This window comes from Parasteatoda tepidariorum, chromosome 8 (assembly GCF_982258835.1).
Source record: "Parasteatoda tepidariorum strain Cologne lab strain chromosome 8, Ptep-v5.0, whole genome shotgun sequence".
Lineage (NCBI taxonomy): Eukaryota > Metazoa > Arthropoda > Arachnida > Araneae > Theridiidae > Parasteatoda > Parasteatoda tepidariorum.
The window spans coordinates 14,922,340-14,941,701 of NC_141762.1; the positions used below are offsets into that span (position 1 = coordinate 14,922,340).

General features: G+C 30.1%; 1 protein-coding gene across 1 annotated transcript; it reads left to right on the plus strand.

The window, feature by feature from the left end:
- Positions 1-1,156: 1,156 nt before the first annotated feature.
- On the plus strand, positions 1,157-2,383 carry LOC107438506 (putative glutamate receptor). Its single transcript, XM_016050815.4, has one exon. It carries the CDS (start codon positions 1,157-1,159, stop codon positions 2,381-2,383), a length of 1,227 nt encoding a protein of 408 aa, XP_015906301.3.
- The last annotated feature ends 16,979 nt before the right edge of the window (positions 2,384-19,362 follow it).

Here is a 19,362-nt window from a genome sequence, read left to right on the forward strand (position 1 = left end):
TTGTATCGGTACAAAAACAGATTGCAAAATATCGAATAATTTTAATTTTTAATTATTTTATACATATCTAGCTTTAGAAACAAAAAGAATTAACCGCATTTAGTTAAATAGATTTAAATGAGTAAGAAATCCATAGTAAGACGTTATACACGGTCCTGAAGCATCTTAGTTACCATTTGATTACTTATTTCATCTAATCTTACCATTAAATAAACATGCACATTATCTTCCTATCAATATTATTCTCAATAGTATCGACAAAAAGAGGGGGGGATTACCACAAAAATTTCATTTAATGGCATATTCTTTCAAACCATTTCAAGTACTTTCTTATAGGGATATATAAATTATTAGGGGTTTAGATAAGAACAAACATCGTACCTACATTCAAAATTTATGCTTGTTTAGAAACTAAAATTTTTTGTGCAATTCAAAAAGGGAATTCATGAATAACAAAATATTAGCACAACATGAAACGCAAAAATGGATCTTACCTCTCATTCAAATAGCTTTGTTTGTTTGTTTTTTATTTAAATGTATAAAATTCTTGTATAAGCCTGCACTTATTATTTTTATGAGGAATAATCCATTCATCAAAGCTCTGAAACAAAAATAAAAACTGAAAACTCTGTTTTGCATTCGACGCTTTCCTGTTCGATCTTTTTCTTACATATCAAGGACTTTAACAGTTCAAATTTTTACCTGGCAACTTTCATGGACTATCTTGTGGGCAAATAATTTCAGCATTTAATATATTATTGGGAATTAATAATGATTTTTATCAAGACTGAAAATATACAAACAAATTATTATATAATAATTGCTTAAAAATAATAATCTATAGTTAAAGAAACTCTTTTTCATGAAGATTAGCTTTGTAATTCAGATTTTTTTTCTCTGTTAGCTTTCAAGAACAGACTTGATTCAATAAATCAAAGCTAATTTCAAACCTGACAATCAACACAAAGCTTTTTATACAACCGTTAAATATTAACACAAGTTCCAGAAGAACATTTCCATGCAGAATTCATTCATCTTATGAAGAACTAATAAATTTTCTTACCTATGCAGCATTTCTATACTCTGCAAGTCTTCAAGAACTAACTTAAGTCAAAGCACTTGATCTGAAGTTGAACCTCAAAGGATTGTGTAAAATATGAAAGCATTCTTTCCTTCTAAACTTAGAATTACAGTTCTACCAGATACCAAATCTACAGACGTTAAAAGAATCAACAACACAAACATTATCTCGGGTGCTGATGGTGAATTTATAAAACTATTGTCACGAGCGCTAAATTTCGAATATGAAATTCTTGTTCCCTCAGATCATTCGTACGGTTCCAAGGATGCATTCGGAAACTGGACTGGAATGGTGGGAATGGTTGCAAGGAATGAAACTGACATGGCATTCAGCTATATAACTGTTACCGAAGAGAGGTCGACTGTTGCAGATTTCAGCGTACCTTACTTCAATCTTGATAAAACGTTTCTAATGAATCACGCTTCTCTCTTGCCAAAAACAGCGGCATTCACGTATCCTTTCAGCATTCTCACATGGATTTTATTTTTTGTCGTACTGCTCTTTGTGACAGTGCTATTTAGAGCTTTGATTTCGCCAAAAGAGTCAATAATTTCGGTTTTCATCAACTTGTGGGGATCTTCTTTCGGGCAAGGAATAAGCTACAACCCTCGTTCAATGTCCAGGCGGATACCACTTGGAATTTGGCTCATTTATTCATATTTTCTGATTCTGGGTTACAGCTCCGTTCTGTTATCATTTTTGACTTCCCCAATAAAAATGAAACAAATAGAAGATTTCAAAGATCTCTACACAGAAGTCAGGAAAGGGAAAATGCAGTGTTTAGCAGCGGGTCCCACCATTGAAGCAGAATATTTGTCACAAAGCATTGTACCTCATTTCAAAGGATTAGGGGAATACATTAAAATGAATAAATGGTATTACTTTCATAATATCACGCGTGTTCCTGAAAACGTAGCGATACTTGGGTCACCCGTTCTATTTCGATTACTTTTGGGACCCCCGGAAATGTACTTTTATTCGAAAGATGTTTTTGGAAGTTTTCCTTCAGGTTTTGCTATCAGGAAAGATTTTTGCTGCAAAAAGCGCTTCAATGAAATCCTGCTTCGAATTTTGAGTGGTGGTATATATGAAAAAATAGCGGACCGTAACCTTTTTAAATTCGAATTAAAGAGAAATTTGAACCGTAACTATTCTCAGAGTGCATTAGCCCTACCTTTAGGGTTATCAGATTTAAATGGAGTGTTTATTACTCTTGGGATAGGCTGGGCAGTAGCTATTTTTACTTTGATGATCGAAATCATCTACAGCCGATGTTTACGCTCGCAACCTCGCCAAACCTGAGCGTCTAGTGTATTGATAACGCAGAACTAATGTAATGTACAGATAATCAAATAAATCATATTTCATTATTTAGCAGCTTATTATGTAATGTTCTACTTATTTATGGCTATTTCTTGGAGCTTTGAATGACATTTTGTTCAAGAATTTGAGCAGTTTCCTAATTTGTACATCGTTCATCCGCAGTCTTAAAACGGTGCGTAGTACGATTTAGGCTGACCATTTTAGATTATTTTAAGATCATTAAAAATGTACTAGAAATGGCTGTAAAATATTTGTAAGGTACCCATTACTAAACTTTATTCCACGTAAGTAAGGCTCATAACGTATATAACAATTGAGACTACAATTCAACAATTGAGTGCTACAACAATTGAGAACTCAGCTTAAAAGTATTTAGCTGTTCTGGTGAGTCTGAAATTTGATTAAACTGACTTTTTGATAGCAAAAAAAGTAATCTATATCTGAATTTATCAGAACGAAGCGGAATTATTTAATTTTATTTAAACCCTCATGATGAAATTCATTTTTTTTATTCCCAGAAAGAAAACAATGTGATGAAAAACTAAGTGAAAAGCTTTCTAATTTTTCAATTTATGATCTAATAATTATTGATTAATAATATAACCACCTGCTTCAGTAACTTTTATGATAGATATTTCAATCAAAGGAATTTCTAAGAGGTAAGAAGAGGAAATTTGCTTATACATCTCAAAAACATATGCAGCCTCAGTTCTTTATAAAGTCACGCATGAACTTTACAGTTAGTAACATCATGTTCCATTAAAACTTTATAAGATGGTAAAATTTGAAATCTGCTTTCAATAATTCAAAAAATTAATATCACATTTCGAATAATGCTATTAAACAACTGTTTTATACTACTTAACCTATTCTCTTAGTCTTAAATTCACAATAGTTTGAGGGATGTGAATATTTGCACGAATTAAGCAACCCGTATTCTAAACTGTACCATCAGCAGAAAAAAAAATAATTTTCAGTACTTAGTGCACCTAAACGATAACCAAAAAAATAATATAAGTATACGTATTTTATAACTGACCTATATCGAATTTAATATAATAAATGTGAAATATGTAAATTACTTCGAATGTGTTAATTATTTTTGATTGTCAAAAATTTATTCGTGAAAAAGTGTTTGATTTTCTCAATATTCACAAGTTATATTTATTATAGAATTATCTTTCAGTTTGATTTTTTAAAACTATTTTTTGAATTATTCTTTAATCAATATTACAATGTTATTGCATATGAAATAAACTTTATAAATATTTACTTATCCATAATCTAGTATCATGTTATACTGTAATAGGGAAATATCTTTTTTACCAAATTAATACTGTGTATCAGATAATACTGTCAACAGAATCACTAGTGACGAATTTACAATCTTATTCTTTAACATAATAACGCGAAACTTCATCTCACTTTCGGATAGGGTTTTTCGTTCATGGAGCTTGAACTCTTCTATAGCTACAGTATTTTCAAATATCTGATACAGTTGTTCACTTTTTTAAACGGTTAGTTTAAAAAGCTGATGACACAATCAAAATCCATTTTGTTAACTCCATTTTGTTCATATTCATGATGAAATAAAAGAGTGAAATTTAGACATAGCATTTTATATTTACATACATTTCTCCAAATAATAAAAGTAGCGCCTCTAAATGATAAAAGAAACTATTTTCTGAAGGGAATTTAAGAAACAAAGTAAATATAAGATCACATTTTATCCTTTTTTCTATTCTCTGGAAATAATCAGTGTAAGCAATGAACGACTCATTAAATCATGCAATCTGATGAAACAAAACAAAAATTTAAGAAATTTTATTGTTAAATTTAATAGTTTTCTACGAAATGAATTATACCCTATAATTTATTCATTTAAAGTACGTTAGAATTGATAGGACAAGGATGTAGATATCACGGTTAACAAATTAACACTGTGTATCCCAAAATTGTTATCTTTAGTACCTCTTCTGGTTAGTGGAAAAATCATACTCTTTTCAATAATAACACAAGACCAAGTTATTAGAACAGATATTACAATTTAAAATGATTATTTCATATTTTCATTCAATATTTTTTTTGAAGTTTAAAAGTATATGATGTAAATAAAAATTTATATCTTAAAAAATTTGAAATTTGTACTATATTTTAATTGTTTATTTAATTTTTTTCATGCTATATTTTTCAGTGTGTAAATGATACAGTACCTCATTAAATGTGACAAATTTGAGAAATGGAGTATATGTGTTATATTTTAGATTAATTATTTTATATATAGAATCATAAAAAAAATTAAACTGACACAGGTATTAGTAGAAAAACAATACAACGGGAATCAGTAAAATATTTCAACAGTAGAAGACAATTTTTGAACCTCTGATCTAATTATATGAAGCTTAACAGTTTTTTGAAGCGTTTTGTTTAGTTTTAAAACTAGAGCTCAAGATAAGAATATGTGTTTTGCTAAAAGATTTTATTTCTTTTAGACTGTTATATTTCTTTGTATTTACTTCATGTAAATTTAAATTATAGCATTATTTTAAGTTCTGATTCTATATTAAATATTTTAGTTTGAGAAATTTAGTTATACTTGAATGCTTTGCTAATGTTTATTGTAGCAGTCTAGAATTAATTAAATTTTAAGTTTTGAATTTAAATATTGTACATAACTCTTAAATTAAAAATTATATCGAATTTTATCTGATTATTTAGAAATTTAGTTTTGAAAGAGAAAATTAATCAACATAAACAGTGGTTTAACTTAAAATTTTGGAAAAGAAAAGTTTTGGAACGGTATTACTATACCAAAAAAAAACTTAAAAAGATGAACAATTTTGGATCGTCAAAGCGTCTTAAATTTGTATTAAGAATTTTTAAGGTGCATGCTAAATGCTACGGGAATCAGAAATCACAAAAGTTTATTTTATGCTATATTGATGTTTTAATGCAATAGCCCTGCTACAAGAATTGCTAATGTTATAAGCCTTTTGGATATTTTATTATAATAATCAGCTGTCACAATTATAAATGATATAAGCCATTTTTAAGTTTTATTGGTGTTTTAATGTATTAGCACGCTACGGAAATTGCTAACGATATGAGACTTTCTGATGTTTTAATGTATTTACCTGTTACGATAATTATAAATTATAAAAGCCTCTTTGATATTGTATTGATGTTTTAATGCACTAGATGTTAATGTTATAATTTTTTCATATGTTTCATTGATGTACTACACTGCTTCAAGAATTGCTAATGTTATAAGCCTCTCAGATGATTTGTTGATGTTTTAATCTAATAATCGGCTGCACTAATTATAAATGATATAAGTCATTTTTTATGTATCATTCGTGTTTTAATGTACTAGCATGCTACAAAAATTGCAAAAGATATGAGTCTTTCTGATGTTTTATGTATTTTCTCGATACGGTAATTGTGAACTATATTAACCTCTTTGATATTATTGTTTTAATGTACTACACCGCTACAAGAATTCATAATGTTATAAGCCTCTATAATGTTTTGTTGATGTCTTAACCTAATAATCGGCTGCACTAATTATAAATGATATAAGCCATTTTTAAGTTTCATTCGTGTTTTAATGTACTAGCAGGCTACAGATATTGCTAAAGATATGAGTCTTTCTGATGTTTTATGTATTTTCTCGATACAGTAATTGTGAACTATATTAACCTCTTTGATATTATTGTATTGATGCTTTAATGTACTACACCGCTACAAGAATTCATAATGTTATAAGCCTCTATAATGTTTTGTTGATGTCTTAACCTAATAATCGGCTGCACTAATTATAAATGATATAAGCCATTTTTAAGTTTCATTCGTGTTTTAATGTACTAGCAGGCTACAGATATTGCTAAAGATATGAGTCTTTCTGATGTTTTATGTATTTACTCGATACAGTAATTGTGAACTATATTAACCTCTTTGATATTATTGTATTGATGCTTTAATGTACTACACCGCTACAAGAATTCATAATGTTATAAGCCTCTATAATGTTTTGTTGATGTTTTAATCTAATAATCGGCTGCACTAATTATAAATGATATAAGCAATTTTTAAGTTTCATTCGTGTTCTAATGTACTAGCATGCTACAGAAAATGCTGAAGAAATGAGTCTTACTGAAGTTTTATGTATTTACTTATTATCAATACGGTAATTGTGAACTATATTAACCTCTTTGATATTATTGTATTGATGTTTTAATCTACTACACAGCTACAAGAATTCACAATGTTATAAGCCTCTATGATGTTTTCTTGATGTTTTAATCTAATAATCGGCTGCACTAATTATAAATGATATAAGCCATTTTTAAGTTTCATTCGTGTTTTAATTTACTAGCATTCTACAGAAATTGCTAAAGATTTGAGTCATTGAGATATTTTCAAGATGTGTACTAACTGGTGCGGGAATCAGAAATGACGCAAGCGTCTTTCATGCTGTTTTGATGATTTAATGTACGAACACGCTACATGGAATGCTAATGTGCTAATTGCTAAATGAACTCTTACTTACACCTGAACATATATAGATATCTATATATTTTTTTAAATAAAACCCAGTGAGGAAAAATTCTCACAAATCAGTTAATATGTTCGCCAGGGAAAATAAAAGGTTATTCAATTGTGATGAAACATTTCTATGGAAATAAGACTTTAATGATTGATGACGCTTAAACTTGTCATTTACTTTGAGAATTCAGAGATAAAAGTAAGCTCTTTTAAAACACTTTGATTAAATAATAATTTCTTGGATATTACTATATTTTAATAATGATCCCTGGCAACATGTGTCAGCAATCAACTGAAGATGGCAGCAACAAACATGCTTCGGCAAGGTCAAGATCATGACTACTTCTTAAAAACTTCAAAGTTTTATTGTTCTCCAGTTCTATGAAAATAAAAAAACCTTTGAAACTAACTGCTGTTGAGAGAAAAAAAACGTTCTCCAGTTTTTTTGCAAAGCAAATACGTACAATAATATTTTTGACATAATATTAAAAGATGTGTATTACATAAACTCCTGCTTGTGAAAATTGCAACACCATGAAGGAAATGTCGTAATTGAATGAAATTTAATGCACAGTTGAGTGGTAATAGTACAAATAAATGATTAAATTTTCAAAGCAAACAAACAATAACAAGAGATCGAAATCAGTATTTTGTGTAGCCACCACGCTCCGCAATAAGTGCTGCTACACGACGTGGCATGGAGTCAAGCAAACTTTGAATGTCTGTCTGAAGAAGAGAATTCCATACTGTTTATATGCGTACCCAAAGTTCGACTGCAGAAGCAACAGGACGAGGATTACGAGAAAGACGCCGACCAACCAAATTTTACACATGTTCAATCGGTGACATACCCGGGGAATACGCCGGCCAAGGAAGAAGTTGTACCTGTCGCAATGCAAGGAAGGATTGAACAGTCCTAGCAATATGAGGGCGGGAATTGTCCTGTTGAAATACAGCACCTGGCAAGGCTTGAAGGAAGAGAACAGCTTGGGGCAGTAGAACTTCACTGATGTACCGGTTGCTATTCAGATTACCCACAATTCGTAGCAATTGAGATCGTCCATGATATGCTATGGCACCCCAGACCATAACCCCGGGTCTTCGTCCACTGTGGCGTTCGATAATGCACTCCGGAAGATGGCGTTCACCGGCATAGCGTCTGACGCGAATACGGCCATCATGGTACCACAAATTGAAGCGAGATTCGTCAGAAAACACGACACCCTGCCAATCAGCACGCCAGCCCCTATGGTGGTTGGCCCATTGCAGCTGCAGACGGCGAAGGTTTAGTGTGAGGGGGATCCTGTATAAAGTAGTCCTTGCGCGCAGTTCACGCTGAAGCAGACGTCTATTAATTGATAAAGCACACAATGAAACGCCTGTAGCTATTGACCACCGTGCTGCCAGTTGTCTTGAGGGAATCGTACGATCCGTTAGCGCAACGCCGAACAGGTGTCTATCATCGCGAGCTGACGTGACATTTCGGGGTCCACTCCCGGATTTCCGAGTTGTCCGACACTCGTCCATCCACTGCTTTCAAACACGCATCACTGTGCTGCTGTTACGCTGCACACGAGCGACTACTGCACGATAAGATAATCCAGCTTCATGAAGGCCGATGATTCTCCCCAGTTTAAACTCCGTATGTTGTTGAAATCTCGCTCTCTTTCGTCGAATAGGCTAAGCTAACGTAATGACTAAGCTAACGTTTACCACTAGAAGATAGCCACCGATAACCATACTCGCTATTTATTCGGATCCATCCGCCGTTCAGAGGGCGCTGCTCTGCATACGCATGTGCTACGGGTCTGAAATTCCAATCATTTGCATATCATGCTCTACTTTGCATTTCCTGAAAATTTCAGCTCACTCGCGTAAGTCCTTCATGGTGTTGCAAATTTCACAAACATGAGTTTATATATGTGTATTACATACATTAAGAAATAATTTTATATCAATTAAAAAAATAACAGAAAAAGGTTTCTTTGTCATGTTTTTGACGAAAATCAATGATTTGTAAATAAAAATGATATAATTTACTACATGCAAATTTTTTCTGAAAATAATATCTTATATAAAATGAATTTAAATAATGATGAAATGCATATTTACCCTATCCCTCCTTTGAATGTAATAATAATAATCGTATGGCGCAAAAGATTTGATCACAGAAACAATAAAAGTTCTGAAACAATTAGTCAAATACAATCTCGCCGATGGTATTAAAAAATTATGTTCAGTGCGTAAAATATAAAATATCTGACTTCCCTTATTCAAAAGAAGTCAAATACAGAACTAAAAAAACTCCTTGAATTCGTTCACAGTGACATTTGCAGTTCAATGCAAATGCAAGTAGCCAGTATTAGCGTAATATAGATTTTTAAAACATCAGTTATCATAAATTAAGAAAAAATTACAAAAATATCGATAATTCTCCCAAAAATAAACCAATTCCAATGAAATTGGAGTATGCTGAAATTTGTGTCCTAAAAAGAGATTTTTAAAATAAAAAATGTATTAAAATAATTACCATAACTTTAATTGAGCTGTAAGATTAAGAAAGATTTTATAAAATACGCATATTTTATTTTACCACGTTTATATAAACTTGCCTTCGTGTATGTTTGTCCGGGTGGAATTTTGTAATCGATTTTAATCTAACTTCCGGACTAGCTACAAACTTCAAATTTGGCACATAATTCAGAATTGGATGACAATGCATGAAAATGAAGAGAAAAAAGACATACAAAGCAAAATAAAATTAAAATTTAAAAAAAAATTATTTTCGAGATTGTCTTTCGTTGTCGATTCGATTATTTCAAATTAGTATTACATGTCAGGTGAAAAGATTTTTATTGTCGGAGTATTTTTATTGGCTGAAAAATCACGTGGTAGGATCCAGTTTTTCCTCATTCATTTCCAGATTGTTTTGCTTGTCATCAGCATAAAACTAATGAAAGTCGTAAAGGTATTGTTCTTCTATAAAGATTTTTGTATCCCTAATTTAAAATGAAAGCTCTATTATTTACGGGGGCCTCCCTGGCCGAGCGGTATCGCCGATCCAAACGCTCTGTTAAGCGTGGAGGTAGCGGGTTCGAATCCCGCCGTAACCCTGGATGTATTCTTTGTGATGTCTTTCTCTGAATTGTTCTATCTGTATTTTCTACTTGACAATGACTTATAAGCCTATATTGAGCACACAAGTCAGCAAATGTATGTAATTTCAATAAATCAATTATTATTTTAGTAGTGGTCTTGTTTAGTCTTGACTACTCTTGACTAAGAAAAATAATCTAAATAAAAATATATATTTTTAAAAACCACGTTTTTTGTATTGAAGAATAATAATTGAAAAGTAATAATTTTTGAAAAATATAAAATAAAAATTTAAAATTAAAAAAATTTTAATTTAAAACAAAAAAATTCAAAATAAAAAATAATATTTTTAAAAACCACGTTTTTGTAGTGGAGAATAATAATTAAAAAAATTGAAAAACGAAAAACGTGGGGTGCATGAAATACATAACAGTACATATACACATACATATACACATTTTCTTACTCATACACATGCACAGCCACATATACATCCACATACATATGCATATACACAAACATATTCCGCTTCCACATTCAGATACAATTGCAATTACAGATATACATACACATATTCTCAAGAGCACACATACACACATTAATATAACATTACTGTTATGTATTTCATGCGCCCCACGTTTTTCGCTTTTCAATTTTTTTTAATTGTTATTCTCCACTACAAAAACGTGGTTTTTAAAAATATTATTTCTTATTTTGAATTTTTTTTATTATTCATGGGCTGCAATAGTGGCGCAACTCAAAACACACGTGTTTTGGACTAAGATCAGATGTAAATATGAAAATACACATTCTCTTCTAAATACACATTCTCCTCTAAAGAATTTCTTATGCATTTTCCTTAGCAATGAAAATTTTGAGCCCTCAATTTTCAAAACATGATTTTTTGAGTTGTGCCTCTATTGCAGCTCATGGGCGATATGTATGCTTATATCTTATATACGTAAGTGCAACGTTGTTATAAGCAAATGATTGGTTAAAATATCAAAGCAAATTGACCATTTATTGCTAGAATGATGATTTACAAAAAATATTTTTCATTCACCATGTTGCCAATTTGTTGAAAATAATTTAAAAGAAAATAACGCCTACAATTTGCAATATTAATAGAAATCCTTCTTAATTTTTAGGTGAATTAAATAAAAATTAGTTGAAGTTGTTGACCCTGCAAATAGCAAATGAATCTAGGGATATTTGAAAGACAGAAATATTTTACTCATAAATCATTTTTAATATTTTCTCATGAATTTGGTGGACCTCTGCGACCGCGCCTTGGGGCACATGTCCACTCTAGACCCAGCTAGCTGCACCAAAGAATATAAAAAGGAGAAGTTCAGCTCTTTCGAATACCCAATTAACGCGAGGAACTGCTCGGCTCAGTACGTCACACCAGATAAACAACTTACAGGGTGAGCAATATACTCAGATTTAGCAGAGCGTCATTTGAACTAAGATCCAGCGCATGCGTATACGAAGCAAAGTGACAGTCAGGATTTACGCCACCGGTGAACCGTTCCCTTGAAAGTGAACCGGTTGTTGGACACCTCTGCAATCATGGTTGAGAGTTGAGTGCGCTGCTTCTCGCCAACCACCATTTTATTCTTTCTTCCTATATCAAATTGTGTTGGAAGATTTAATTAACATGAATAATATAAATGTTTTCTCAGAGAAAAATTTTAATTAATAGTTGAGCACTGTTTATCAAGAGTGTGTAAAATACATAACAAACAAACTATAAATTCTTCTTCTCCCCAACGCTTCCCCATGCCGAGTATTGGTTAGGAGGAGAGGAGGATGCAAAATCGTTTATAGAACTTCTGCTGTTGTACCCCTAATGTTGTTTTTTCCTTTATACACAGGGACCACACCTAACCTTGGGGCTGTCATGTTTACAGTCAACGATTCAATCCGCCATCCGAATTGCGGATTTGTATAAAACATCTATCTAAACATTCTGCTTCATTTATATAGATTAAAATAACTATGAAATTCGAACACCTTAAAATTCAAACATGATTAGATAAACGAGAAAGAAGAATATTTTATAATTATTAAAAATGAATTTTCCCTGCAAATTCTTTTTTAAATGAATTTTATAACTGAGAGAAAAAATTTTCGATTCGCTAATAAAGTATCCGAGATGTGTTCCGAAATATGTCCCTATTTTGACACCTTTAAAATCAAATTTGCTGAAATTAAATAATCTGTTCATATAGAGGAAGTAGGTTTTATTTTATAAATTTTTGTCAGAATTTATAACTTATTGAATGCACCTGTAAATAGCGACGGACTCAGGAGGGAAAAAAATACGCGATAATTCTTCTAGATTCCTTATTGAGAAGGGAGAAAGTATTTATCTAACGTTGATTGTTTAACTTAAGAAAATTTTCTTTTATCTAATTTTCATCTGAAGAAAGGAAAAACTAATTTTGCTTACAAATTAAAGAAAAGAAATTATCTGTCCTATTTTTTATCCCGTGAACTCAGTTCATATTTTTCAACCAAAAAGATATAAAGTTTTCTTTTCGAAAATTTAAACAACTGAATAAAAGAAAAAGTAAGCGCCGTGGACTTCTGACTCAAATTGGAAATGCTTCGACAACCACTCAGGAACTTGAATGATTATATTAAACCGGACCAAATTCTATCCATCATCCTTTGGAAACGGGACAATGGACTGGCCTGTCCAGTCTGACTGGCATTCATCATTTCTCTGAATGATGCACAAGTAGTCGCTAATTCTGAACAGACATGACTATTTCGAAAAAACAAACTCATAACACGCATTTGATTTGCCATATTTCCTACAATGGAGCGAAAGAAAATGATTTTAAGAAAGAGTGGAAGAAAGTAAAACACCTAATTTACGTTTCGTCACGTCACTCTAAGAAATCAAGAATTAATTAATTTTAGAGCATCATCAATATAATATAAATTGTCATTATGCAGATATAAATGCTGAAAAATAAAATTAGAGATTGTAACAGATTAATTAATTTATATTTTGTAAAAAGAGGGTCAAACTTCCCCTGTTTACCCTATGCAGGAAAAAAAATATATACTGTTTACTCATTTCGACTAACAATACGTTAGACTAATAACATTAAGACTAAATTAATTATGCTTTATCATCAGTGTTATCCAAGGATTAGACAAAATAATGATAACATTTCCGTACAAATTCAATTTTTGTCATATTTCTCAGAAAGAGAATTATTTCAAAGCCTTAGAGGTGTTCAGATCATGCTTAGTTATGAAATAAAACAATGTTATGAAAAGAGTTGAAACAATTTCTATATTTTTACGTCAAGAAGTAATGTACAAAATAATGAATATAACTTGTAAGTTTCGAGTTGATATTGTCTCAGTCAATTATTCAGATATTGTGTTCATTTCCTATAACTTTTATCCTAAAATATATTGCAAGAAATTTTTATAAGATTTTTAAAGAAAATACATGAAAAGTCAGTAGTTTACAAAAAAACAATAATGACGAAATTTCTACTTTTCATCTGTTTCCATCAAAAAAATTAAGTAAATTTTTGCAATAACTTATAAGATACAATTTATTCAATATAAGCATAATATCTAAAAAATTAAGAATAATAAACCAATTTCATTCTTATAAATTAGGCTCATTCACTTTATGAGTTACTTTTTCTTGTCAAATGTAGAGACTTTTTCTTAATTTTTCAAAATTGTTTTATTTCATTCTCTTTGAAAGTTTTAAATTTTAGCAAGAATTTTCGTATTTTTCTGTTTTGGACTTCAAGCTAGCCGGTATTTTTCCTTTATAAAGGCGAATTACACGTGACCGAATGTTGTTTGAAATAATCTATGTATACAACACACACGGTGGCAAAATTAACTATTTCATTTAACTCCACAGCTTGGAGTTTGAAAGGATTTTACCTTAAAATCCCAAAAAGCTTATTTTGCTTGCTATTTCAGCATAAAAAATATAATTAACACATATGAAATGGAACTAAAAGTAAACCTTTTTTGGCATATGTAAGTACTTTTTAAAATTCAAAAGTAATTTTCTTAAAATACAATTGGTAATATTTGCGATATGTACATTCAAACTTAAGTTCTTTATCCCAACTTTTGAATTTAAATTTATTTTTGACTATCTCATTAATATTTAACAAATCAGGATATTTCTCATTTTATTCAAACTTAAGTATGCTGATTGCAAAATTTGCCTTGCATTATGTTTTTGTACTTTGAAAATTGTTCTCAATATTATTTTAATAATTGTTATTCAGGTGACTTTCTAAAGCTGTTAAAAGTTCTTCTAGCAATGTTAGTACAAAGAGTGCCACTTGCTCATCTGTAAATGCAAATAACATAGAATGATAATAAAAAAGTTATTATTATTCCTGGAATAGATATTGAAATTTTTAATCTAATAAATGCTGGTATTTCTATGTCAAAATTATTATAGATTTCTTTTCATAACTTTTAAAAACGGTAGTTTGAATGAAAAAATAATATAAAATCGATTTTAACTATGGTATGAGTTTGCTGCGTTATTGTTACGGTTGCATTAATTATGAATCATGAATTTATAATCTCAGCACTGATTTCTTTATTGCCTTAAAAATATTGTCAGAGAGAAATGCATACAATAATATTGATTTTAAATATGGTATAAGAACGTCAAATTAATCTTGAATTATTATCCTGGATTTTGTTATTACATCAAGGAATATGGATGTTTCGTTGTAGTGACCTGTATTCACATATATTGGATTTCAAGTATATTGAGGACGTAAAACTTTATTGCGGTTTAGATATTATGCGGAATCTTCAAGCTGCCACAAGAAATGTTTTTATACATGAGATGGTAAGAATTTTATAATTTATATAGTGCATGTAGCCAACCAGTTAGTAAGTTAATCATCCCATTAGTGGTCTTATCTATTGCCAGTTAGTTGTCCAGTTTTTAAAATCATAAAATATCTTTAATATAATTTAACTTAAAATATTATTAATTTGCTTGTATTTCTTTTTAAAACGTTTTAGTCATACATAACGTTAAAATTTATTAATCATTGGTTTTTATTTTTGTAGGAAAAAAGAGACTGTCTTATTCCTACTAAAAATATGAAATTAAACATTTTGGTTTTAAAAATTTGAATATTTCCTAAAAAAATAATTACTTTTTTTTCATGCAAATAAATTCTAAATAAATAAAAGAAACTAATACTTTTTTAAATATTTCGAAATGTAATTTAATAAGTATCATCAGCTGGGATAAAACTATCTTTTTACCCAATTCGTGATAGCTCCATCAATAGATTTTGATTTTTTTATGATGGTTTCAGATCGATTCATGATGATCATCATCATCCAATATTTTTTCATAAAATGTTCTTACGTTTTGTTTTCCAAGAAAAATTCAATCATTCACTGATGGAAATACTGTTTTAATACTTAAATGGTTAACCATCAAGTGATGTTTGATTTTCATAGGTCAACAAATTCCAACATCTTATGATGAAAAATATTTCCCTACTATTATGGTTTCCCATTAGTTTATGTTTGGTACTGTTGGACCAATAATATCCATCATTTCCTGTTGGAAGATAATATTCTACTGATTTCATAGTCAACTATATCTAGTCAAAAAGTTAGTTATTCAACCCTTTAGTCTCGTTAGTCGGCTCGTATACAGTCAGTTTGAAGCATGCTACTGGCTGAAGAGGAGCACAATATCAAGCTGAAGTAAACGAGTTTTTTTTTTATTATTATTTGTAAATGTAGGAATAAATTAAAAATTGAGACTGACCTAAGGCTAAAAGCAAAATACTATACAGTTTCAACCCAAAGTGACGCATTGAGTCTCTCGAGGTTGTGTGTCTGTGCGTCATACGTAAGATTGTTGATTATCTCATAGAAAAGTGTTTGCAAGCTTTTGAGAATTTTAAGATGAAATAAGAATTTTCATATCTGAGCATGCACCTCCATTATCTTAAACATTGAATGATGCAATTCGGAAAATAAAAGTTGCGTGTCTAACATATATTTTTAACTATTTTAATAAACTCAAAACATCACTAAAAAAACAAGCATCACTAATTCCAAGGTATAAAGTAAAAACGACGACACTCTCTTAAAATTGTAATTTCGGAAAGATATATTAAATACTGAAGAAAATATTGAGTGTTTTCTTTTCCATAAAACTTTCGTTTTAAATAAAACTTATCTCCTTAAGAAATCTCTAAATTAATTTTTTATAATGATTTTCAGATTTGCTCAAAAACATTTATAAACCTTTTTCCCGAAAAAATGAAGTTTAAAATCACGAACCCTTAAATCTTTTCAAAACGATACCTCCTAAAATCTTTCTCTTCATATGCTGCTTCAAGAAATGCAGGAGCAGATTAGATGCTGAAGATGACATTGCATTGTAAAAAATTAATATTGCCATTTTTTTAACGAAAACGTTTTCAGGTGTATGCTCCGACTGAACTTATCGTCGAAGTGATGAAATAAGCTCTTTTAATGTTTAGAAGAAAAGAATTACGTCAATAGTGAATAAATTTTTTGTCATTTTATTTTTTCCAAAAAATAATAAATAAAACAAACCTGTTAGTGGCTAATGTATCAAACTTTTCTAATAATCTCTTTATCGTAGGCACCATATAGCTGGATCAATGTCACCTTAGTAACGCAAGACATACAAGTAGAAAGGAAAGATATATTACAGACATGTTTGAAGCAAGATTCGAAACCCGGATCTTCCTGGTACGAGATCACCATATTCACCATACACTCCAGTCAGCTTCTTTCTTCGTTTTATTTTTGATCGTCTAAATTTCTTCTTAGTTTCGTCATTCTTATCTTCCACAGTGCACTACAATGAGGTATCGCGTTGAGGAAAAAAAAATTTCAAACCTTTGAGAGTTGAGAGACTTGAGAGATTTTTACTAACTGAAAGATTTTTTCTACATTTGAGAGATTTACTAATGTTCCAGACTTAAAAATACTTTACAAGCTGAGTAATGAAAAAGTTACCTTTCAAGGATTATTATAATTTAAATTATTGTTGTTTTTGTATATTATTTATAGAATGTATTTTAGAAAAAAAACCTTTAATACAGTTCAATATACTACTAAGGTGCCTGTATTGTGACAAAATAACGATGTAATATTAGTTTTGTAATCACGTATGATTAAAATTTTCTATTTTTTTTTAATAAGATATTAGATATTTTCTATTTTATATTAGATATTAGATTTTTTATTGATTAGATATTCTCTTTTTTTAAATTAGGTTTCTACAAGAAAATGGTAAACTTAAAGAGTTTCTCAAAGTGTAAGACGCAGGATACCTCAGCAAATTATCCAGGAAATATTCAATCATTCACTGATGGAAATGCTGTTGTTAAATGCTGTCTTAATACTATGACTGAATACCATCAAGAGAAATTTGATTTTCATGGGTCAACAAAATTTTTACACCTTACGATGGAAGATATTTCACAGCTATAATCGTCTCCCATTAGCTTATGTTTGGTACTCTAGGACCAATAATATCCAGCATTCCATGGTGAAAGATAATGATTTACTGATTTGATAGTCAACTAATAACGTATGGATGGAATTTTCAGTCAAACAATGTCCACCACTTAATGATGATCATTGTAACTGAAATAAATTTCCAAGAAACTATGATAGAAATTCTTGTTGGCAGTGCAGAGGCAGAGCATAACAAATTATTATTTTTTTTTATGTTGACCTATCACGTATCAGTCTGAATTCCAACAATGTAGTAATAGTTCTTCATAATTATTCCAGCATTTGATTTCCAATGGAGGAAATTTTTAATGGTTCAACGTAAATAAATAAGCCATCTAAAAAGCTGTTAATCATATGTTCGTTAATTTTGAAGTAGTTCGAATTCTGTAAAAAGGTCGCATGTGTTTGTTACCGTTAAAATATAAAAGTGCCTTTTACGGAACCACTTGATGGTTGCAATCATGATTATATTGGACCATGAATAGAAAACCAATACAAGTTTTGCAATTTTAATAATAAATGAGCTAACACGTACGTCAAAGCGTCATATTATAACCCAGGAGAAGCTATAAATTTTTCACCCAACCCTCTATTATAAACAAAGCTTCACATCGTATTTACAGGAATTTTACATATGTGTATTTCACTAGCAGTTAAATATTAGATATTTCTTTAGACAAATTATTGTCTGTAACACTTCCTTAGAATTTGCTGAAACGAATTTAATAAGTGTTTTAATTCTCTTAGGTCAAACCTCTCCCATACTGGGTCATACCCATCTCATGGATTGAAGTTTCATCCAATTTCTAAAGTGAGCAATAAAAAATAATAACTTTTTTTTTTATAATGATCAGTTTTTCAAAAAAATGCCAATATTAATGGTTTAAATAAGGAATCTCAAAAATATTGATTAACTAGTTTTAACTGTTAGATATAACATGAGACATACTTTCACTGAATGAATATCTTTTCTTTTTTCAACGGATTTGAATTTTCGACCATCAAAATACAGAGGGGAAAAGGTTATGTTATTAAAAGCTGCAGCAAGACAGTTCTTAAGAGTTTTGATCCCTTATTGCAAATTTCCCTTTCTGTTTCCCCACACCTCAAAAATGTTTTTAAAATATTCACAAAAATTTTGCTTATTCTTATAGGTTTAGATTAAACAATAATTGATGAAAATAATAATTTTAATAGATTCTTTAACGTTAATTTAATTACGGTCGTAAAATATTGAATTATAATGTATAGCAATTTTTAAACCATTTTAAATAACAAAAATGCAAAATTTGAGCGAAATCGGCTGAATAGCTCTGAGTTACGAAATACTTAATCAGCCACAATTTTTAAATTTATTACTGAGACTATATTTTTATCAGCTTAAATTACATAGTTTAAAATGATAGACAAATTTGTATACCTTAGAAGTTAAAATCTTTTCGACCCTTATTAAACAAAATAGTAAAAAAATAATAAAATCTGTTAAAATTTATTTTTTACCTTGAGAGAAATTGAACGTGTCGTAAAGTGCAAAAATTTTTTGATTCACTTAGAAACGATTCCCGTGGTCTGGCAAAATTTGCAGAAATTAAAATTAACATTTAGGGTCTCAAACTTTCGATCTCTCTCCTGACTAAACTAACGAGGTCATATGTTTCCGTTCGTAAATGACATTCCCCTCCTAAGTTTTAATAGTTAAAAATACACCAAAAAAAGTACGTTTCTTAGAGAGAAAGTACGTTTTTGCATCTGATTTTTTAGCTAAATTGATA